General features: G+C 40.9%; 1 protein-coding gene across 1 annotated transcript in view; it reads right to left on the bottom strand.

Annotated features, from left to right (window-relative positions):
* Window positions 1–24,983, bottom strand: part of UVRAG (UV radiation resistance associated) — a 157,109-nt gene that overhangs the window by 68,477 nt on the left and 63,649 nt on the right. Inside the window, exons 9-12 of the mRNA XM_074981318.1 lie at window positions 24,052–24,136; window positions 23,520–23,607; window positions 20,216–20,276; window positions 12,891–13,056 (exon numbers count right to left, since the gene is read on the bottom strand). Coding sequence (XP_074837419.1) covers window positions 12,891–13,056; window positions 20,216–20,276; window positions 23,520–23,607; window positions 24,052–24,136 — 400 coding nt within the window. The remainder of the gene's footprint in view (window positions 1–12,890; window positions 13,057–20,215; window positions 20,277–23,519; window positions 23,608–24,051; window positions 24,137–24,983) is intronic.

Here is a 24,983-nt window from a genome sequence, read left to right as displayed (position 1 = left end):
TTGGGTAAAACACTTCCCCATCTACCACAAAGTTGGAGAAGTACTGTGTTTGATCATTCCCCTTTCTTCTACTTATCTTTGCAAAATTTTCAACTCTCGTTGTGCTAAAACCACCGCCATACTTGGCTGGAAGTAGAAAGAGACTTGCATTGTGCTCTTTCACCCTTCAAACTGGAAGTTTTTGAGCTTGAGGGGAAAACAGCATCATCTGTCTTATTAAACTAATTCAATTTAAATTTCTTCTATTTGTTTAAATTTTGTTTGTCAAATTTCTGATTTATCTTCAAAAGTGAATGACTGGAAAAAAGTCATCTGGATAACTGTTAACTTCCAGTATGTGGCTGTCTCATTCTGTTTACTGCAGTTTAGTCAAGATTTACTTTTTCAAAGGGGTTTGAATGGAAAGTGTTTTTGTGATATACTACATTAGAACTGATTAAAATATACACAGATATTTTTTGTTCATTTGGAAATATTCAATTTTTTTCTGCATATTTTTGCAATCTTCCCCATATGTACCAGATAAGTAAAATAATTATGAGTTAGTTGATCATGAATAATATGAAGATTCATGAAAAGGGTTAATTTTATTTCAAATCAAAAATGGGGGGAACATCAGGGTTTAGTGAAAACCAAAAGGGTAGGGGACATCGTATCAAAAAGTTTGGGAACCACGACTCCAGAGGAAGTAACCACCCCATTCCCCCCTCAGAATACACTTAGCACAATGTCTTGTGACACACTGCAAAGTGGCCAGGCACTTGTTGTGGTAGATGGGTGAAGGGAGAAAAATTCCAGATGTAGAAGGATGAAAAGTAGCCTGTCACCAGCACTCTGACATTTAAATTAGGGGACTGAATGGCCACTTGGTACACAAAACTAAGGACAGGTAGATGAGAGAGACTGGAATTAGGCATGTGACCATTTAACCAGTAAGCCTCACCCTAATTAGAAGAGACTTACCAGTTATGGTTAACCACTGGGCACTAGAGCAGAGAATTGCTCCAGTACTATGTGACCAGAGGGTGCCCCAGCATGGCCGCAGCAGCCCCCATCCATGGTAGAGGGGGCTGCTCTTGCCCAGCTAGGTTGGAACAGCCTTCCTGGCTGCCTGCCCACCCCCATTTAATCAGTCAACAGGTTAAACTTAATGTTTAACTGATTAATTAAATGGGATTTTACATCCCTATCAGGAACCAGAGCAGAGTTTGAGTTCTGAAGTTCATTGTCTTCTGACTGCAACTTAAGACATTAAGTGGACCTTAGAGTAACATGCTCTATTCAAAAAGTAACAGAAGAAGAGTAGAGAAGCAAATAGACTGGAAGGAAGATAGGATTCAAAGGTTTTGATAGAAAGATTAAAACTCTCCCACAAAGGTTTCCCAAACTAAATCTTAAGTGTCCTCAAAAGAGGTATACTATACTAAACAAGTTAGAGCATATATTGCAGGATACTTGTTTAAATCTAATGTAAATATGATTGTTGGAATTTTTCTCCATGAGCTAACAAAACAAACAGTTAAGACAATTTTGTAACTGAATATTTTCTTTAAGCAGCAGCTAACTATTCTGTACAACAGCGAAACTTCTAAGCTCTCAAAGTATTCAAAAACAAGAGTAAGATCTTTTAGAGCAGATGTGCTTCACCTGTGGAAACTGTTCTGGGAAATCAATAGTTTTACTGGTCATGTGCTTTCAGATCTTGTTTGTTTAAAAAAAAAGTTGAGACATGCCCACACTGATTTCTGTTTTAAACACGGTTCTGAGACTAACACTGATACAGTTAATCAACACAATCAGACTGTCATGACCAGTCAAAACCATCAATTCATTCTCATATCTGAGCTATCTTTTTGGGCTGATCTAAACAAGTACTTACTAGTAACTGAAACCTAATTAATTTTATAGCCCCCATATCTGTCATGGAGCTAATCTTCACCTGTTCAACCTCACACAGCATCTTAAATATCGGAGTAATCTGCAGTAAATTTCCACAGAACTGTTTGGTCAGTTGGATGTTAACTGTTAGTAAACCTAAAAGGATCTATACTCCATAAATTTCATCTCAGACACTAAGGTTGCTTTTTTGCGTTCTCAAGTCCAAGTGTCTTTATAGATAGTTTTTTATGATTTATGAACTCATTCTGTATCCAAAAAAAGATCACAAAACATGTCAGTATACTGGTGACTGATTTTTTACTGCACGTAACCACCTGCCTTTAATAAAAACTCTGTTCTAAAAGTTTAAACAACTGCTTGATTTTAACTGCCTTCATCTGTTTCCAATTTGACATTAAAACATATGGGGTTTCTTTATTCTATTCTAATCAGTTCTTTCCCCATATCCCAAACTACACTGATGTAAATCTATGCAAGGAACTTAAAATCTAAAAATGTAATCTCCACCAAAGAAGGCCTCTGGATAAGCCTGAAGTGAAATAGTGACATTTCTGATTATTTCTAAAAGTTAGTTTACTACAGACTGACATGTGCCACATTTAAAGAAGGTCTGCATTAAATCCCAATGGTTTTACAAAACAAATTAACTTAAAATATATGGTTGTGGGAATGTATAATCTCTCTGTGGAATTCACTGCTGCTAGGAGTCAAATACTGAAGCTGAATTTTCAAATGGCTAGGAAGTTAAGTACTCTAATATCTATAGCTATCCTAGTTAAGTCAAAATGTAACAACTGATTTCATGCAGACATCTGCCTCAGCACCAAACAGATGCTGAGGTGTAAAGATTGCTTCCCTGTTTCCTTTAAGGCACCAGGTACAGGCTGAGGTTGCTGTATGAGACTTAAAATTAACTATTGCACAACTGTCACACTGGTTCAGAACAAGAGAATCATCTAGCTCAGCGTACTGTCTTCTGACAGCGGCCAATGCCAGAAGCACTGAAGAGAATGAACAGAGTGGGTAATCATCAAGTGATACATACTCTGTCATCTATTCCCAGCTACTCTATATTAGTCTTTAAATAGGATTACATTGCATGGATTGAAAGGGTGTAAATTGCAGAGTACCAAAAAGTTGCATTCCAACTGCCTTCTGTGACACTGAGGATGTCCACAGTTCATGCTAATGTAGTCTTCTTTCAAAGATGAAAAATACGAACTGAGAGTCTTTTAGTTTGCACCATAAGTACCTACACAAAGCAGGTAAGAGAGCAACTCTTTGGTGTGCTCTGCAATTCACATCCTGGTGCTCTGCACTGCAGACTTTGAAAAAGGGCAGTGAATTCAGTATCTGAACATGGAAAGCTAGTAATACTTATTTGGTGCCATGAAGCATTAGGTAAATGACTAAAATTCTGACCCCAATGTCAGACATGAGAAATGAGCAGATTATTAGAGGCGCAGAGCACTAATTGTCAGTGGGAAAAGTGACACTGTACATACTGTGACAGAGACAGAGTCAGGCTAGAGGGCTACAGAAGAATGATCCCATTGGAATTCTAGCAGTGATTGCAGCTAAAAGATCTCCGCCACCCACACAAGGTACAGAAAAGTGATAGAAGAAAAATATATTAGCCCTACATTAAATAAGTCCCTTTTCCTAGAATAAACTAGGAAGGGCTGATCCAGGACCAGCAGGAACCTGCTAGAAGTAGTCAGGGCAATTAGGCCAATTAAGAAGCTTGTCGACTCCAGGGAGCCAAGTTAAGCAGGACAGCTGGATAAAGAATTAACTGAGATTGTCAATAAAAAGGCTTCTCTTCTACTGTCCCATTGCTGGGTGAGAAGGGGAGGAGATAAGGAGCTGTGGAGAGAGTCAGAGAACTAAGTGCTAGCAGGTACCAGGTGGAAGAGCCTAAGGTAAGGAGGATGCTGGGGAACACCGTATGGAAGTGACTCAGAATCACTGTTAAATAGCTGACACCGGAGACATTTTTGGCAGCTGCTATCAAAGGGTCACTGGAGGCTCCCCACAACCTCTATACAGCACAGGAGAAGAAGGACTGAGCTGGTGGAGGGGTTTGACTTGCCTGAATCACTTGGAGCATCAGCAGAGACTAAGGAGTTTGGTCTTTTTTTTTCCCTATGCTGGCCAATGATAGAATAGCTCATCAGAACATCTAACCAGTGTATAACCTGAGGGCTGCTGTGAACCTCAGAGGCAAATAATCTGACAAAAAGCACAGGACCCACCAAGAGAGAGGAGGTGCTCTGTCACAATACATTGAATGCTCACTCAAGTTCACAGAAGTTAAATTAATGGATGTAATGCAAGGAAATAACTCACTATTTTTATAAATCTAACTTGTATACTTGACAGGAATCATTCACTCTTGTTATCTGCATCACAAAAGTAAAGTCCAAAGAAAAATGAACCTACACCACTTCATGCTTTTTTGCAAGTACAAAAATCTCTGCCCCTAAATTTTGACCTCGCCCTCCATTTCACGCATTTAGACTTGTGCTGTACAGTTAACTGACAGCTTTGCTTTTTAATTCTCTCTTTTCAAAGAGCGCTGACTAAGAACAAAAATAGCCAACCTGATTCTTCTTGCAGTTGCAAAGCATGAAATTGGTTTAAATACACTGATTCCTAATGAGTCAATGGTGCAACTAAATGGAGAGTCAGGATCTCATGGAAACATTGTGTCACACATACCTATCAAATTATGTTCAATTATAATAAGGATGAATTCTGATCTTAAACCAACTAACCTAAGGTCCTCCCAGGGCTAGAGAAGTGGTCTGCCCAACTCTGTTAGACTGCATCTATTAATACCCAAGAATGCCAGGTACTTGATTTAAGTAGTTTAAATCCAAAATTTGTGTAGTTTAAAATTGCTGTAATCTTTGCATATTTGTTCTGAGCCTGGAAATCTGATTGCTTTGGATTATGGTATAATTTAAGAATTAAGTTTAAGTGGGCCACAGCATTTCTCATTTAAATGTATATGATTTCATATATCCACTTTTAGGAAAGATTGTTATTTTCTCTTTCTTTAATGCATTCTGTTCATTGTATTCTGAAGGAATACTATGTATATAGCTGGGTGAAGAATGGCAGTTCTATTCTGGAGGATTTTGAAATGTTGGTTGTGCTCCAATTTGAACAAAATCCAAACATTTAGAATCCTCCACAAAATGGAATTACTGTCCTCTGCCCAGCTCTACTTGTAATCCTGGTGAAATCCACCTGGTAAGGAAGCACTGGGAGCTCAGGATGCCAGAAAGCCAGGAGACAGGAAACTGGGACTCTTCCCAGCCGTCCATGAATAGGGATGCTGTGAAGCCAGGTGAGTGAGTTGGCAAGTAACCAGTCTGGCAGGTGGTGGGAGTGGAGGTTCCAGCAGACACGTACCTGCTTTCCAGAGGAATTTAATCAAGTTCTGTCTCCACACAACCCTTAGATTTTGACGAATTGGCAAATTCTAATAAAATGGATTCCCCTCCCCCCACTAGCTTCTTTTATGTCATTTTCTGTACTTGTGCTTTAACTGCTTTCAGAATTATTCCATTGTCACTAACATGGCTGACGATTAAAATAGCTTTACAGACGTTATTTAAAATTAATAACAACAATGTATACTATTGTAAAACTGCTCTACAGGTCTTCTAGAGCAGGGGTGCACAAAGCACAGTGCAGGCCCCCCTTGGTGGGTGGGAGGGCACAGGGGGATGCAGCATGATCAGCTGCTAGTTCTTAGGCTCTTTCAGTTCTTCAGATTGTTATTTCCCTATTTTGGCTTGAGTTACTTCTCCCTCTTGTTAATACTGGTTGAACCTCTTTAATCCAAAACTCTCTCATCAGTCAAACTCTGTAGTCTGACATGATTTTATTTAGCCAGCCAACCATTTATGAGTGTGGCCAAGTTTCTCTTCATCCCATAAAGTTTGTTTACAGCCACTGGTCCTGGCTCTCAGTGTTCTGTACTGTTACTTAGCTTTAATTTACCCCCAAATGTCTTCTCAGAGTCCAGTAAGAAGTGCAAGTATTAGTAACATGCTAGAAAATACTGACCTCCCATTATCTTGCAAATTCTCTGGTCTGGCACTGGTCAGGTCCTGAGGGTGCCAGACAAGAGAGATTCAACCTGTATTAATTGCGTTAATGCTTTTAGTGAAGGCTTAAGCAAAAAAATACAGGCATTAACATCACAACCATCATGATGTCTATCATTAATTCTCCTCCCCTGCAGTTTACTTTGTCATTCTTTTATCTCAACATATTTAAACATTTTCTTATCACTTTTGCTGTCCTTTGCTAGGAGTAACTCATTTATGCATAAGTACTTCTGATTTTTTCCATACATGCTTCTGCTAGTCTTTTGTGCTCATCCTTCACTGTATGTCCACAGCTGCACTTTTTATAGGATTCCTCTTTTGTGATCAGGTCATTAAAGAACTGATGGAACAACACTTGACTTATTTGTACCATCTTTCCTTTGCATCAGCAGTTTTCTGTTGCACCTTTAAGAAATGGACAGCTCTCCTGAACTTTAGATTTTCTTCTCATGGGACCTCACCTATTATTTCTGGATCTGTTGGTCTTTTGAAATCCATTGTCCTGCTGTACTATTTTCCTGCTCACTCCTTCTGTTCCTTAGAATTGTGAAACCTATCACTTTACCTTCACTGTTACTCAAGATGACTTCTACCTTCAGAGTTATAGCCATGTCAACTGGAATCAAGTTTAAAAGGGCTGTCCCCCTTGCTTATTTCTTCCACCTTCTGAAACAAGAAGCTGTCTCCAGTACATTTCAAGAACATACTGGATTTTGTGTTTTGCCATATTATTTTTACAACAGACACTGGGGTTGTGTGTCCCCAGTCATTATCACATAACGTGTATTGGGTATTTACCCCTCATTAAAGAGATGCCTTACCTACCGCCTTCTCCTGATTTGGTGATCCATAGGCGGCTCCTACCATGACACTCCCCATTGCCCTCCTGCTCACGTTTCCTTCCCCCAGAGACTGAACTGCTTTACACCTCCTGCTAGACTTCAGAATTGTACATATTCTTGATGTACAATGTCCTGTCTCCACTCTCTTCTCTCTGCCTGTCCTTGAAAAAAAACTATCACCCTCTATCACAGGATTTATCACTCCAACTCTGTGATACCATTTCCAGTTCTTTCTGGGAAATGCAGCAACTACATAAAGACAAGAGTGATGCTCAATACATTACTGATTTTTCTCTAACGTTTGGCCTTTAAGTGCTCAGTAAGTTATCGTAGACAGCTGCAGACAGGATTTAAAGGAAAAAATGAACACGCCTTTGCATGCAGATGACTAAGATTTCTTCACAGGTGTTGTGAATCTGTGACTCAGACAGTTTCAGCCAAATTAATTTCTCTCCTTCCAAACTCACATCTTCACATGTCTCATAAGGAAGTTTCAAAAGCAATACAAGAAGAAGCCACTCCAGCCAAACTTTCATCATCTTAGATTGGTGAACAGCTAGTATTGGCCATTCACTCGTCCCTAGCAAGCTATACAGGGCCTCTCCTCAATGTATCTATATTTATTGTGCGTTATACAAATCTACATCAAATACTGAACTACATTGTCTCACGGTGTTGCCTAAGGTGCTCTCATTTTACTATTTCCATTCTTTACAAATGGTCCTTAATCTTCAACACCCAAACAAGAAGCGACATTGGTATCTTCTCCCATTTGTAAATGCTGAGAAATGAGGTACTTAGACAGTCAAAATTGACAAGGGTCCAGTAATTTTGGACACCTTTTACAGCAAAGTGGCAAGTGTGGACGGACATGCACTAATCCTAGAAGCCCTCTGACTGGTTGGGCAGAAAAAGGATTCTTGCACTGGACCACTGGGAAGAAATCCCACCCCAGATTTTATGCTAAAAAAGGCTCCCCAATGAAGGGAAAGAATGGCATGTCCTACTAAAGATGGGACTGGCAGCATGGTATCCAATTGTCAATGGGCATACCATTTGGCACAGGACTAGAAAGAACAGGCTGAGGTCTCAGCATATGCTGCTGTTTGCTGCCCCTAGAAGAAGCAGTCCTAAACAGCCTGAACTTGCAGCTAAGGCCTGATTACAATCAGCATAAGGCAGCAAGCTAGACCCAGAAGAGGAGTCCTGATCAGCACAGTAGGCACAGGAAGGATGCACTGCAGTAGAGGTCTGGACTCCACACTACAAGCTCACATTGTGTGCATTCAGCAGTGACTGCCATGAAGGCTGGGAGGTACTAAGTGGGAACTTTTGGATTCAGCTTTGAGAGCTTTAGCATGTCTCATCATATGTTGGAGACTGGGTACTATTAATGGAGGTGTATGCAAGTTTCCTTATGGGCCCTCCCCAAAACAGTAATGGAGGCTTTGTCTATGCGCCGATGTGGTTATTACAGAGCATGTTTGTTTCCGGGATTACTTCCTTCTTCCTCAGTATCAGAGGGGAACCAAGAGATTTAGGTCTAGTCAGAGGTGAGCGGGGTTAGACACATGGCTTTGGATTCGGGTACCACACAACAAACACCTCACCACAAATACACAGCGGGATTCCCAGTGACCTCAACCGTAATTAACACTTCTGCAAAATAAGACTCCCATGGATATCAATACCTTTTGTTTGTGCTCCTCATTTTAAGTATACGAGGTTTCAGCTAATATTGTCTAGTGTCATGTAAAATTTTTTGCATTTTATCCCAGCCTCTGCCTTATCCAAAAGATCATTCTTTCCTACAGCTCCTTGTCTCGTTCACCACACAGCATTCAGCTTCTGCAATGAATGAGAAAGGGGTTCTTCAAACAGCTTAATTAATTACACAGCCCTGGTTGACTCCAGAGCACTGACCATCTTGTGAATGATGCACTATACATATAGCTTTTTTTTTTTTTTTTTTTTTTTTTATATAAACACACACACACACACACACACACACACACAAAACGACGAGGGGAGAACTTTGAGCTCCGAGTGCCTAGCTAGCAAAGGTAGTTTTAGGCTAAAAATATGTTCAGATTAATGGTAGGCTTTAAATAAAACATGAGGCATCTAAATGCTAATGCAAGCATGATAATTACAAAAATGCAATTTAGATTTAGGAGCTATTACAAAGAACAAGCACAAATAATCCTTTACTTTTCAGCAAGATTAATGCTACCCTTTCCTATAAAAAGGAAGAAAGTGTGAAAAGTATTAAAGCTATGCATTAAAAGGACACCTACAAATATAGAGGAAAAACTGTTATGCTTCTGTTTCTCAGAGTAGAGCTGAGATGTCTGAAGTGGTCACTTTAGTACCATCAGCATGGAGGACAGTACAGAGGAAAACATTGTATATGATCCCTAGAAGCTTAAAATCTTAGAGTCCAATCCAAACAAAGAACACTTAGAGTTTAAACTTCAAGCAATTTGGGGCTCCTTCCTTTTAAAACACTTTCTATATTCTCAAGCTGGGTCTAGAAAAATACCATTGGAAAAATGTCTTAAGGAGGTATTTAATGAAAACTGCATTATTTTCTAAAAAGTACTGAGGTAAGACCATTCTATAAGCAAAAGCTGAGAAATTTAAAATCTGTTGACACAAGATTACATGCAATATATGAAGGAAGGAGCAGCTAAGCAGTTAGAATACCTCACAAAAATGTCAACTTTAATAGTTTTGTTTAGGATTTCAAAGTTTGCCCCATACTGAAGACCAGTGGCTGATATTTTCATACTTTATCTCTAGTTTTTGGGGAGACACAAGCACTAGGTCCAGTCTGTAGCCTCCTACTTAGTTCACAGCTGTTCTTGCTTCCAAAGTAGGGGTAAAAATCTCATACTTTCCTAAGAACATAAGTGGTCTGGATCATCCACTTTAAAGTACTTTATTTGCAATTGTCAAGACACTTACTATATTAAAGTGTGTACACTTTTTAGGATGACTATTTACCCAAGAGAAACAGGTCTATCATAGAAATGTGTAGGAACTATTTGCAAAGTTTATGTCAGGCACTCTTACAGCAACTGAATGGATGGTAAAGTATTTTAGTCTAAAACCAAAGTACCCAAACCATTTTTTCAATTAAATTTAACAAAAACACCTACCCTATCCCTGAAACAAAGCCTTTTAGAAACCTCTCATTTTGATACTACAGGCAACGTTTCAACTCAAAAGTAAAATACGAATTCAAGTCAGAACCTCTTCAAGCCAAATATTTAATGAGTCACCCTAAATGGTGATGCCAACAAGGAGTGCCATGTATTACACTGTCTGCCAAATATGAAGAAAGCTATGCCAGAATTACTCAACAGTACCTTGGATTGAAGTTGAGCAGATGTCCTTTTAATAAAAGCCTACTAAAAACACCTAAATGTTAGATTCTAATGCACATTTAATCACCATCTATTTCAACTAGACATGTAGAAGAAGGAAGCAATAAGGGCAGAGGAGAAGCAATGGCAAGTAAAGATACTTGACACTACCTATAGTGCCACCAGCTACCATAACTGCTATACCCAGAAAGATGGTAGGACAGAGGGATTTCATATATTCTTAATCTGTTCCTCCAATACTGGTGTCTGACTTAGGACCTCAGATGGGGCTAAATGAGGAAGAACAGAGCTTCCTAAAGACATTGGGAGAAGGGCTGATACCAGAGAGTGTTTTCTGGAATAGCACAAGTGTTAAATCTCTTCCACTTTTGGGAATGTGTTTTGGAACATAAGTGTTGAATTCATGAGAGCTAGGGAGAAAAATATCACTTAGAAATAATCTCACTGAGAATAATTGGTTCAAACTCCAAACACCATGACTTGAAAAACTTCTAAGTCCTATTGACAGAACTTGAAGGCTAGAAGGAAATTGGTTTAGACTTTACATACAGTTCTCCCTACTTGTATGAGAAATCTATTGAAAGAGATACAGTATTTGTTTCTTTACCTTAATTAAAATCAGTGTAAAATCTGGATAAAAGATAATTGTGTGATTAAACCAATACAGAGCAGGACTCAGGAGAACTGCGTTCACGTCAGGCTTGGTCAGACTTTTTGGATGATCTTGGGTGAGTTACTACATCTATATGAATTGCCTTAACTGTAAAATAGGGATAATTAATCTTCTCCCACCCTTTGTTTAAATAGTGTCTTTGGAGCAGGGTTTGTTTTTACTATATGTAGTCTCACTAAGTTTCAAAGGCACATGTGCTCCCAAATCACTTACACAATTTTGAAAAATTGTTTAAGCACAGTAGGGCCCATCCATCTTGGTTGGAGTCTACAGCCTCCTCTAAAACTAATATTTACATATGAATTTTGTTTCATATGGAACCTACACACCAAACTATGGCTAGTTATACTTTAATACATCTCCAATGATATTAACTTCAATTTGCATATACTTCCTGTTCCCCTTGACTTCTCCCCCTTGCCAATGCAGTTTTTCTAGACTTTTTTTCTCCCTAAGTGTAAGAACAGCAGTAGTCTCCTTCCTTTCATCTTCAATCTTTCTTAGGTGCTAGAACTCCATTGTTATCTGTATCTACTGACTACAGAATGAAGAGCACTTGAGTCATTAATACTACTAAATTTTACTTTGCAGTTCACAACGCCCAGTGAAAAGGAGCAGCTGGGTTCCACAGCTGGTCACTAGACATGAAGCTTAACCAATGACTGTAGTTACTTTCACATTAGAGCACGCACATATATTGGCAGTGTGAGAACTGGCAAGGTGCTGAAGTGCAATGGCAGAAATTCAGGAAGATTTAAAAGTAGCAAGACACATTCTATTTAATGCAACATGCAGACCTATGCTACTGGCCAGCCACCTCGTGAAGGCCAAAATGACCAATGATTGTGACCTCTAAAGAGCAAAACAGACTGCAGAACATTAAGCTGTATGTCTGACTGGAGGGAAGTCGTACTTCAACTTTAGTGAGAGATGAATTTTAGCTAATCAAATCCCATAACAACTGATCAGAAATTAGACAGGAAAGACTGCTTATACCCGCATATCTGGCTTACAGCATAAGATCCATAACTCAGTCTTGGGTTCCTTGTGGTTTCCTTTCAATCGTCTCATCACGCTGTTTACACATAGACCAGATGGTGAATTAATCAAAGCCACACACTAACTGGAAGTCTCAGACTCAGAAAGTACTATAAACTAATATCACAGAACAGGGAACTTTCATTTCGTAATGCTCATTTCATACATAATTATGGCTGCACCTGTAGTAACACCATGTCTAAGAGTACTTTCAGTTTCACTGAAAGCCAAGTTTTAACATCAAGCATAAAAAGTTACTGCAAAGAGACATGTCTGTTGTCTCAGATTTTGTGCAAGCTTGCGTAGGTAGTCAACTACTGAACTGATTCTGAGTATGATCAATGAAGTGTCCTTTTCCCATTTCAGGGCTGTCCTAAACTTTTCCAGGTCTCCGTTTTAATTATTTTAAACTTTCAGCAGAGGTAACTAAGCCTATGTGAAAGAACTCCAGGAATTAAAATTCTGATGTTACAGCATAGTGAAAAAGTCTTCACTGCTTGGAATGAAAAACAGAAATTTGTTGTATTGAATGCATGCTGGTTAGAATTCTGACTATGGATAAGTCTAAGAACGGAAAAATATTCCAAGAACTCAGAATTCACTGTCGTCTTCCTGGTCTACATGTGAGACAAAGTTTTACCACTGAAAAATGAAGGGTTTCTTTGTTTTTTAAGTAAAGAAAGTTGGTCCATTGTGCCACTAAACTTATACAATTTGAATAAAAGTACATATAACAAGTCTTATCTAGTTGAACTGGTCTGCTACAAAATTTCAAACTAAGCTTATTCATATGAGACAGACATGACCATGGAAACTGCACTCATCGGGCATTAAAAACAAATTTCAATATCAGCTACTGCAACTCCATCAACCTTCTTGTCAAGTTGAGATGCTACATAAGCATATATGACAATAACATACTTACTCTCGCTCTTTCTCTGTCAGTTTGTCATTGATATTATCTTTAATTGCAGATCTGGAACCTTTGTGAATGATGGGATACCTGAGTGGCACTTGTAGGAAGAAGGAAATCATTGAGACCAAGTGTGCAGTGTAGCCCAGGGCAACAGCAATGCTTCCATCATCTTTTGCTGTTAATGAAAGGAAAGAAAAGATACCCACTTGAATTCTGATATGTTAAAACATTTTAAACACATTGGTGAAGTTTAGCATGCAAAGGGTATTTGTATTACAAAAAAACTAACACTTGAACGTGACAAAAATAATCATTTAGTAAACAAAAATAACTGCACATTTAATGAAAGAAAAATACTGCATCTTACAGAAGTGTTATTGACACTACTAAACATATTCAGATCACACTTATTACAATACATGGTTCTGACATGTTTATGATGTGATAGCACATTTAAGCACTCAATAAATAGAGATACTGCATTTTCAATAAAATGTTTAAACATTTTTTAAAAATTAATGGTTGAGGCACTATATTCTGATGCTAAAGGTGAAAAACAATCCTGGTTTTAAATCTCGTTATTCCCAATACATTACTTATATCTTGTGTTGAAAGGTGTCATGAAATAGTTGATAGTCTGAGCCCTTGGTTTATGACCTACCCCAAATCTTTCAAACACCAAGGGAAAGAGTTCTCAACTTCCAATGTTAAAACTCCATAGGCCAGAGTTCAAATATTCAGGGGTCTGCACATCTCCGACTACAGCTAATGACCTCGCTAACACCTACAGTGCAAAAAGAAGCAGCTTTCTTACATCACTTTAGACCAGGGTTAGTCACCTTTGTAACTGAGGCATATAGTTCATGTTTGTTCCAATCAGGTGTGTGCACATGCACAATCGCTGTAAGGTTTTTTCCCCCTAGCAGAGAGCAGTCGAGTCGGTCATGCAAAGACACCACCACAGTGCCCAATATCGGGCCCTGCTGACCCTCTCCCTAAACAGTTCCTAATTGCTGGCTATTCTGACAGAGGGGAAATGAAAGAGTATGGGAATGGGAACGAACATTGTTTCAAAAGAACAGTAATAAAAGATGACTGACTGTCTTTTCTTCAAGTGCTTGTCCATGTCCATTCCAATCAGGTGACTCAAGCCCAAGTCTAGGAGGTAGGGTTAGAGTTTTGAACTGGTTGGAGCACTGCCCTCCAAAAAGGCTGCATCACTGCTAGATTGCCATATGATTGCATAGCATGCAGCAGAGGTATATGCTGAGGACCTGGTCACCATCCGACATATTTCCTGCATAGGGATCTGAACTAGAAACACAGTGCAGGAAGCCTGGGCCCCAGTAGAGTGTGCTGTGAGTTGAGGTGGGGTATACGCACGAGGCCATAATCTCAGAGAGATGACACTATGAAGAGATGCACTGAGAGGCCAGGTGACCCTCAACACTAAACAGTTGAGGTGATTTCCTGAACCACCTCATTCCATAAATAAGTGCCCTATGGTCATCAAGGGGATGGAGACTTAGGGTACAACACTTGCCAAATGATGTCCCAACTCATATAGAAACTGGATACCACCTTGAGCAGAAAGACTGGATATGGAATGTACCTTGTCCTTAAAATGGTTGTACACAGGGACACCAATGAGAGAGTTCTCAGCTCAGAAACTCTTTGCATGTAACTGAAGCCAGAAACACCTCCCTATAAGAAAGGTAGGGGTGTCCCCATGCGTTTAGACAAAACTAGATTAGAAGTCCCATGGACGGAGTGGCTGACGCACCTTGGGGGGGGGGGTGAAGTCTGTCCAGGTCCTTTCAGAACTGATTAATGGATTGGAGAATACAGATTTACCGAGCTCTCTTAGATGGAACACCAATATGGCCACCAAGCAGACCCTTACAAAGGATGTCAATAGAGCTTGTTGCTTAAGGCTGAGGAGGTACTCCGAAAAGAAAGCCTGCACTGGGGAGAAACCATACTGGGTAGACTAAATGGAGAACCTTTCCACCTGGCAAGGTAATGTCCAAAAGGGCAACTGTGGAGGATTCTTTCCTTGTGGTGACAACTGACAATGGATGTATAGCAGACTGACACCAATTCAGAGTATGAAGACTGGAAAGGGGGTGGGTCTGTATATCTTGAGCAGACCTGAAAGAGGTGCCAAAAATCTGCTGTGGTCCCTGGAAGCCTGTGGCTCTTTGCCACTATCAACAGATCCTGCATCCTGGGGAGGTGTGCACAGAACTGTCTGTGTATGGTCGCCCTGGGCCCCCTGCAAGCAGAGTTATGTAGCAGTCTGTGCCGCTGCCACCTCCCAATCTTGGGCAGAGGGGCTTGAGGGAAGGGAGTACTATTGGGAAGAATGGGGTGAAGCAGGATCAGGAAGAGGCAGGTCTGGGGTGGAGCAGGAGCAGAACTTGCGGGGAACAGGACAAAAGACACTGTCCAGGGCTGTAGGGACTCACACGCCAACAGCCATGTGCAGGCCAGGTTGTGGAACTGCTTGGGCCACAGATGGCTCCCAGGTCATTGGTTTGAGACCACCTGCTTTAGACATTAGTGAGATAAGAGAAACCAAATCCCGACATATGAACCCTAGTCTTGGCCGCTAACTGTACAAAAATATTTTTAACCATTAGTCTTCTTAAAAGAAGTTTCACATTTGTTTTGCAAATGACTGGGGATATGAAATTATGTTTACAAAAAGTTAATTTACCTCCATGAGGATTTATGGCTCTTCCATACCACCTTCAACCCTCTTTCTACAAAATATTAATGTTTTAAAGGAATTTTAACTTTCAAACTGTACCTTCATCTTATTTTCTAGCTCATTAAAAGCTACATGTGAATCCATTCATAGCTGGAAAGAAGTTACAGCCAGCCCAAACTCCTTCCAATTACAACAGACTTTCTGGTGAAACTAACTGAAATACACAAGGAACTGAACAAGGAAGGGAAAACACTAATTTATCTCCTCTGTGACATCGATGAAGTCATACCTTGCTCTCAATAAGGCAATTCATGACACAGATTTAAAAGCAACACCCATTCCAAGGAATTACTCTGTAAAAAAATCCAATGTCTACAGCAAATACAGGTCTCATTAAAGTAGAGCTCTGAAGTCAGAGTTCTGATTTTATTTTTAAAAACAAATTGTCCACTAATACTATGCTAACAAGCAAGAAATCAACCACCACTTTCCAAGTTAAAACAAACAAGAACACCCTCAGTATTTCATTCCTCCCTGCCCCCCACTCAGTTTGCATTATGCCACAGGGCAGGCAAACTAATTCCTTGCGACAGACAGGAAAGGACTCAGTCTCTTTGGACAGTACCAATAAGTTATGACAACCTAATTTGGCACAAAGATACTTGTAAATGTTTACAAACAAGACAGCTGTAATTATAGAATGTGGCAATTAGACAACAGCGCGATTACTATTTCTTCAATATTTCACTAGTATTTTTCTGACATTTTAACTCCAACATATTAAATCAGTAACCTCACCAAAATTTGCTAGGATTTATACCAGGAGTGTCCAACACATGGCTGGAGCCTTTTTATCCAGCCTGCTGAGCCAGCATTGGTGCCATTTTTATAATTCAGCTGGACGGCTCCAAGCCACATGTGTCTCTTTAAGAAGACATTTGCGTCTCCCGCCTCTGCCACCTGACTCCTTCTCTGGCTCCTGCACAGTATGGCAGGAGCAGCACCCTGCCATGCTGAAAGAATAACACTCTGCCAGCAGCCTCGGGGCGCATAGCTTTGCAGGTGCACAAGACAATACCAGCAGCCTTGGGGCATGGGGGAACTCTTCTGGGGAGCAGAGCTCTGCCAGCTGCCCTGGTGCCATGGAGCAGAGCTCCACAGGGGCCAGGGGAATTCCAGCAGCCCCAGAGCTGAGAGCTGGCAGCTCCAGCCCCAGGTACATTAATCCCAGCAGCCCCAGGGTGGAAGAAGCCTGGGAGCTGGCAGTGGATAGCAACATGCAGTGCTCCTGGGTAAGTTAATCCTGGTATTGTGGGGCAGGGTGGTTTGGGGCTATGAGGGGGGTTAAGTCTGGGGGTAGGTGGGTGGGGGTGGGGTGGCAGTGGTGGTTTGAGGCTATTTTCTGTTCATCCCCCAGAACATGTAAAAAATTGCCATGTGCCCCAGTGAAAAAATAGGGTGGACACTCATGATTTATACTATACTTTTTTTTTTGGTGGTCACTTAATAACGAGTAGGACGTCTTCATGTTACCCTCCTGTTTGTGAGTCTGTTGATGGCTGATCAGCCCAGTTCTGGACCTGCAGCTCTTATCACAGAAGGGGCAGGTGGTGGTAGTTGTTTGAGGGATGCAGGGCAATTTCTACCCCTCTTTTCTTCTTCTCCACCTCTCCTTATTTGCACTGCAGCGGGACCTCTCAGATTGCACCTCCCCCTCACAGGTTACCATTATCCACTGTGGACAGTGATGGGCAAGGTTCTCCCAAGCATAGATGCCAATGCAACACCAATCTTTTTAATGTGTGCCTTGAGTATGCCCTTATATTGCTCCTACTGGTCCCCAATGCTCCTCTGTCCTTCCTCCAACTCCGATAACAGAACTTGTGCCCTAAATAATAAATTCCTGAACTACAGGCATTAGGTTTTTAAAAACTTATTTTAGCAAAAGAGGAGCAGGAACAAGCAAACAAAAGCAGAAAACCTGGTGTTTTGCAGAAGAGTTCTCAGAGTGAAGGAGCAACAACTACATGACTCTTAGGTGACTTTGTCCTCAGCTTGTCTGTGTGCATGCTTGACTGGAGTTTTCAGCATGGCCTGTTGCAGGGAGTGGGGAGGTTGTGTGCTGAGCACAGCTTAGAGCTTCTTACAAAGGCCATGGTTGCCATCATTTGACTCCCAGTTCCTTAACAAAAGGCAGGTCTACTCAGGAAACATACACAAGCGATCAACGGAGTCAGCAACTGAGGGCCGTAAACATGGGAGTTTAAAGACAGAACAGGACAGCCAGATACACCTAACATTCGCTAAACAAAGGCCAACAACTCCCCGGGGGGGCGGGGGGGAGAGAGAGACACACACACACACAAAATGCAGGCAGAAGTCTAGCGGCAGAGCAGGGGGTATTGGGTATCAGTTTATTCCCCTGAATGAAGCATATTTATTATATGCACCTAGGTATGCATTCAATGTAAGCAGCTCTTGATCTTCAAGGATCAAAGTTCAGGCTCCTGAGACCAGAGTTGCTGAGCTGTAGGAACTAAGGGAGACAGAGCAGACCCTCTGGGATGGAGTAGTCTCACCCCCTGTAAGACAGCCCTTGTATTGCTGGGGAGGATGAAAGTCTCAGGGTAGAAGACCAACAAACGGGAAGGAAGAGAAAAAAAGTCACTGTTGGGACACTCCTGCCACACGACATCAAGGTATTCTCTCGGACCAGTGAATTTCCTGCAAGGTGTGAAGGCTGCAATGACAGGGAGGAACCAGTGGTCAGGGTACACATAGATTGCAATGACATAGGGAAAGACAGAATAGTCCCACAGGCCAAATTTAGGCTACTATGTAAGAGGTTAAAATCCAGGACCTCCATGGTAGTATTGGCTAGTAAGTTTCCAATCCCACAGCAGGGCCAGTTAAGCCAGGCAGAATTGCAGCATCTCGATGCACAGATGAGGATACAGGGAAAAAGGGGTTCAGTTGTATGAAGAATTGGGGAACCTTTTAGGAAGAGAGGAGTTTATAAAGAAAGGACTGTCTCTTCCTAACCCAAAATGGAACCAGACTGCTGGCATGTAGAATTCAAAAAAGTCAGAGGAGTTTTCAAACTGAAGGGCTGGAGAAAAAGCTGACAAGTACAGAAGAGCATGTTGTTCAGACAGACATTTCTTAAGGAGGATCCATTAACAGGGATCCTCCGTATTCTGGTAAAGGAGAGAGGAAAGGAGTAAGAGCTGATGAAAAACAATCAAATGAAAAAGAGTTCCATTCAATTACACCACATGAAAGCAGACAACTAAATACTGACAAATAGTTATAAATCTAACTACTATGATGGTTGAACTATAGTACCTGGTATTAAATGAGGCTATTGCTATACTAGACAGAAGATAAACTCGCCAGAACAACGATAATCAATGGGCATGGTAATACCACGGTACAGAGTATAGAAGAATGGCAGAGTAGCTCATGCTAGTGGAGGAGAGGCACTAACACGTTTTTGTGCCGGTATGGCATACCACCACTTTTGTTCAGAGCAGGGCTGGGAGCTGGAGCGCCCACCAGCCCCATGGCAGAGCAGAGCTGGGAGCCTGAGTGCCCGCTTGCCCCATGGTAATGCAGAGGCTGGAAGGCTGCCAGGAGGCTAGGAACCAGAGCCCCCATTGCCCTTGCAAACATGGGAACAGTCTCCTTGATTTAAAACAAAAAAAAAAAAAAACAAAAAAAAAAAAAAAAAAAAAAAAACTGAGGGGCACTATACCTGAAAGAAAAGTACAAGAGTCAACATATTGAAAAGGTCTTAAATTAAGCAAATGGCACCACAGAATCACTCTACAGAAATTCCATCCTTGAATTACAAGAATATATTCCCATTGCTATACTATACTATCAGCCACCTGACTAATATGGTGACGTTGACTATGAAATGCTCAGGGATATCAGAGAGGCTACAAAAAATAGAAAACTTAATAATGGTGGGTTTCTACTATCCCCAAACTCAATGGATCCATGTCAACTCAGGAGCGACTAAGTTATTTATTTTTGCCTGACTGAAGGTGAGATTTGCTCCATTATTTAAATCACTGAAGGTCTGTAGTATTTCCTGGTACCAGTGGTTTGGCTCCATATCCATTTCTGGGTACCTATTAAATATTATAACTACATACTGTTCTGTTTCAAATATTTCTTCCAGAATGTGGGGGCTTGGAGAGAAGAAGCTCAGAACATCAAGGGATGTGTCTTTACCTAATAATGTCAAATGTTTTCTGCCAGACTGCGGTTGTGGTGACATTTGAGTCTTAGGGAAGTCCCAGAAGGACTCACCAGCAGAAATCAGTCAGAGTTAGTTTTATAGGTGACTACTGGGAATCAGGAGAAAACAGCTGACACAGCTTGGTTGTTACAAATCAGCTATTGCAGCAACAAATGGTTAGTCAAAGTCCCAGCTAGTTCTACTCACAGGTGAGCAAGGATTAGACATTAGATCAGAACTGCCTGCTTGTCAGATTTTTTTTAAATCCGTCTCCACAAGTGGACTGTGGCTGGCTCCTAAAATAACAAGGATGCCCAATGATAAAGTTACTTGTGACACTACTATAAGCACTAAATGAAAGAAATAGCCAGCTACCTTGAAAGTCTTCAGAATTAGGCAGTTTCACTCCACAGACGAAGTAATCCTTTTGATCATTCTATGGATTTGAACAGCAGAAAATGAGAATGGGACATAGTACACCTAAAAATAAGTTGCAAATTCCAAGCAAAAAAAACAAAAACAAAAACAAAAAGACACACAGGCATGTTAAAACCAGACCAGACTCTGTAAAGCATCAGTTAATGCAGATGAAAAATTCAAAATTAAGAAAATTTAGAAAAAACTGAGTCACTTCTCTCACACCTTAAATTTAAAATACTTTCAAAAGCCTAATTCTCAAAACAGAAATGGATTCACTTTCATGCAATTGGATTTACAAAGTCACTTTACACATATTAGCTGTCTGTCTCTACCCGTGCCTGCTCCTTTCGAAACCAAATAGGAAAAATGGGCTTTTGAAGTCAGGGGGAATCCTTTCAAAAGGCCCCTGTCTGCATGGGTGGTGGCACTCCAAAAGTGGCACTTTTGAATCATGAGCTGCCGCCATTATGCTAAGGAGGTGCTACATATTCATGTCAGTGCCTCATTAGCATCTTCTGAAGCACCTCATTAACATGCCCCCTCCAAAAGGAGCTACTGTGTGAAGAATATTGAACTCCTTCTGTTGAGCATTTTTTGCTTACTATGCTAAACTTTAGCTAAGTTAGTGAAGTTTAGTAAGATTATTATGATGTTGTGCTCTCCACTTTTAATTTTACTCATCATTTCATATGCCACCACAAGAGGTGCAATGGTCATACCCTGTTACCCAAATGCAGCACAAATATGACCCTTTCCTTTTGGCATTTACAATCACAGAATGCTAGGACTGGAAGGGACCTTGAGCGGTCATCGAGTCCAGCCCCCTGCCCTCATGGCAGGGCCAAGTACTGTCTAGACCATCCCTGATATAGACATTTATCTAACCTGTTCTTAAATATCTCTAGAGATGAAGATTCCACAACCTCCCTAGGCAATTTATTGCAGTGTTTGACCACCCTGACAGTTAAGAACTTTTTCCTAATGTCCAACCTAAACCTCTCTTGCTGCAGTTTAAGCCCATTGCTTCTTGTTCTATCCTCAGAGACCAAGAAGAACAAGTTTTCTCCCTCCTCCTTATGACACCCTTTTAGACACCTGAAAACTGCTATCATGTTCCCCCCTTAATCTTTTTTCCAAACTAAACAAGCCCAATTCTTTCAGCCGTTCTTCCCAGGTCATGTTCTCTAGACCTTTGATCATCCTTCTTGCTCTTTTCTGGACCCTTTCTAATTTCTCCACATCTTTCTTGAAATGCAGTGCCCAGAACTGGACACAATACTCCAACAGAGGGCTAACCAGTGCAGAGTAGAGAAGAAGAATGACTTCTTGTGTCTTGTTCACAACACATCTGTTAATGCATCGCAGAATCAGGTTTGCTTTTTTTGCAACAGCATCACAGTTGACTCATTTAACTAGTGGTCCACTATAAACCCTAGATCCCTTCCCACCATACTTCTTCCTAGACAGTCGCTTCCCATTCTGTATGTATGAAAACTGATTGTTCCTTTCTAAGTGGAGCACTTTGCATTTGTCTTTATTAAACTTCATCCTGTTCACCTCAGACCATTTCTCCAGTTTGTCCAGATCATTTTGAATTTTGGCCCTATCCTCTCCAAAGCACTCACAACCCCTCCTAGCTTGGTATCATCTGCAAACTTAGTAAGTGTACTTCTTATGCCAATATCTAAATCGTTGATGAAGATATTGAACAGAACTGGTCCCAATACAGACCCCTGTGGAACCCCCACTTGTTATACCTTTCCAGCAGGATTGAGAACCATTAAGAACTATTGAGTATGGTTATCCAGCCAGTTTTGCACCCACCTTATAGTAGCCCCATCTAAGTTGTATTTGTCTAGTTTATTGATAAGAATATCACGTGAGACCATATTAAATGCCTTACTAAAGTCTAGGTATACCACTTTTACTGCTTCTCCCTTATCCACAAGGCTCGTTATCCTATCAAAGAAAGCTATCAGATTGTTTTGACAAGATTTGATCTTTGCAAATCCATGCTGGCTGTTCCCTATCAATTTACCACCTTCCAAGTGTTTGCAGATTTCCTTAATTACGTGTTCCATTATCTTTCCTGGCACAGAAGTTAAACTGACTGATCTGTAGTTTTCTGTGTTGTTCTTATTCCCGTTTTTATAGATGGGCACTATATTTGCCTTTTTCCAGTCTTCTGGAATCTCTCCTGTCTCCCATGATTTTCCAAAGATGATAGCTAATGGCTCAGATACCTCCTCTATCAGCTTCTTGATTATTCTAGGATGCATTTCATTAGACCCTGGTGACTTGCAGACATCTAACTTTTCTAAGTGATTTTTAACTTTTTTTTTTTTTATTTTATCTTCTAAACCTACCCCTTGCCCACTAGCGTTCACTAGGTTAGGCATTCCTTCTTCAGACTTCTTGGTGAAGACTGAAATGAAGTCATTAAGCATCTCTACCATGTCCAAGTTTCCCATCACTGTTTCTCCCTCCACACTGAGCAATGGGCCTACCCTATCCTTGGTCTTCCTTTTGTTTTTAAAGTATTTATAAAAAGTTGTCTTGTTTCCCTTTATGCCTTTAGCTAATCTGCGCTCATTTTGTGCTTTTGCCTTTCTAATCTTGCCCCTGCATTTCTGTGTTGTTTGCCTATATTCATCCGTTGTAATTTGTCCTAGTTTCCATTTTTTATGATTCCTTTTATATTTTGAGATCATGCAAGATCTCCTGGTTAAGCCAAGGCGGTCTTTTGCCGTATTTTCTATACTTCCTATGCAGTGGAATAGCTCGCTTTTCGGTCCTCAATAATGTCCCTTTGAAAAAATGCCAACTCTCCTGCACTGTTTTCCCCCCCAGTCTTGCTTCCCACGGAACCCTACCTACCAGCTGTCTGAGTTTACCAAAATCTGCCTTCCTGAAATCCATTGTCTCTATTTTGCTCTTCTCCCTTCTACCCTTCCTTAAAATTGTGAACTCTATGATTTCGTGAACACTTTCACTCAATCTAACTTCCCCTTCCCACTTTGACCTGGGGCCCATGGCAGCTGGTGGCTCCCGCTGAGAGGGCATCCCCAGCAGACAAGCACTATCAGATTCAAACTACCACACATCAGAAAAGAAACAGGAGAAAAAAGTTACATGGGCATGAAGCTAAACAGCATGGCAGAAAGCAGCATTTTACTTTGAAGGCAGCTACAGAACAAGTCAGGCAGACAAAAAGTTCATTCTAGCTCAGCAAGAATCTTAACCAGTTTGAAAAGCTTACCAAATCAATTGGGTAAATATAGGAAAGCTCTGATAACAACTGCCTGCACCGAATGGTCAGCTGTGCATTGGTCTTCAGAAACAATTCTCTTTGGGGGGACAGAAACCAAGATCATTAATCACACACCCCACCTTGGTAATAAAGAAAGCCTCAGATAACTTGGCAGTTGGGCAGATTATAGAAGCAATGCTGGCCTGTAATTTTCAGTCATGCCAACACATTGCTTGTGCCCTTTCCAATTCTGAGACCAATTTTAAGTGTCATAAAGCAATTATTTATACTACAACTGTGCCTAAAGGCCTCATCTTATGTCCTATAAATACAGTCTCTGCACCCCACTTTTTAAATGCTAAACAAGACAGAAGAACTGAGGATTGTTACATATACTTTACAGATCAAGAACCTGAGAGACAGATTCAGTGGCTTGCCCAAGGTCACAAAAGACAATATTATGATTCTAGTCCAAGTATCTTTAATTGGACAATGGAAAGATGGTCTTGTGATAGAGAAAAAAGATGAATGGTCCCTTTACCTCTTAGCTGTGCATTCTTTTCTCAACTCATTCAGGGATTCTTTATGCATTTGAAGCTTTTGGTATTCTGTCTCAAATGCATTTCCTAGAAAACAGGAATGATTAACATTACTTATTCAGTGAATTACTCATGGTTCAATGTTGGCTTTCTTCTGAAAATTAGATACAAGTTTGGGTACACAATCCTCTTCAGTTACCACTATGCATGTTTTCTACAGTATGTAGCCATATAGGGGCAATAGAGAGAATAGCTGTAGAAACCACACTTCCCTCCCATTAAAAGGGGAAATTCAGCCTGCACAAATTCTACACCAGGGTAGTGAACCCTGTTTGCATCGGGGGGCACATAAAAGTGAGACGCGAACAAACCTCTCACCCCCCCAAAATTTCCTCTTCTGCCTTCTCTTTTGGCAGTCACTCGATAACGAGTAGGACTTCTTCATGTTACCCTCCCATATGTGAGTCCACTGATGGCTAAACAGCCCAATTCTGGAGCCACAGGTCTCACAGAAGCGGTAGCTGTTGGAGGGACAAAGGGCAGTTTTTGACACTTTCTTCTCCGCCTCTCCTTGTCTGCACTGTGGCGGGACCTCTTAAATTGTACCACCCCTTCATAGATTACCACTCTCCACTAGGGATGGTCCTGGGCAAGGTTCTCAAGTGCCGATGTTGAGGCCGCACTTTTTCCATGTGTGCCTTCAGTACACCATTGCATTGCTTCCTCTAGCCCCCAGTGCTCCTCTGTCTTTTCTTCAGCCCAGAAAACACAATCTACTTTTGCAGGCACTAATCAGACATCTGAACCAAGTGACCAGTCCATAGAAGTTGTTTGTCAACAATAACTATTTCAATGCTGGTCATGTTCAACTCTTCCAGGACACTAGTGATTGTGCACGTATCCTCCCAAGATATATTTAAGATTCACCTGAGGC

This window comes from Carettochelys insculpta, chromosome 1 (assembly GCF_033958435.1).
Source record: "Carettochelys insculpta isolate YL-2023 chromosome 1, ASM3395843v1, whole genome shotgun sequence".
NCBI classification, from domain to species: Eukaryota; Metazoa; Chordata; order Testudines; family Carettochelyidae; genus Carettochelys; species Carettochelys insculpta.
The sequence above is the reverse complement of the archived record's forward strand: the minus strand, read 5'-3'. Positions and strand labels throughout refer to the sequence as shown.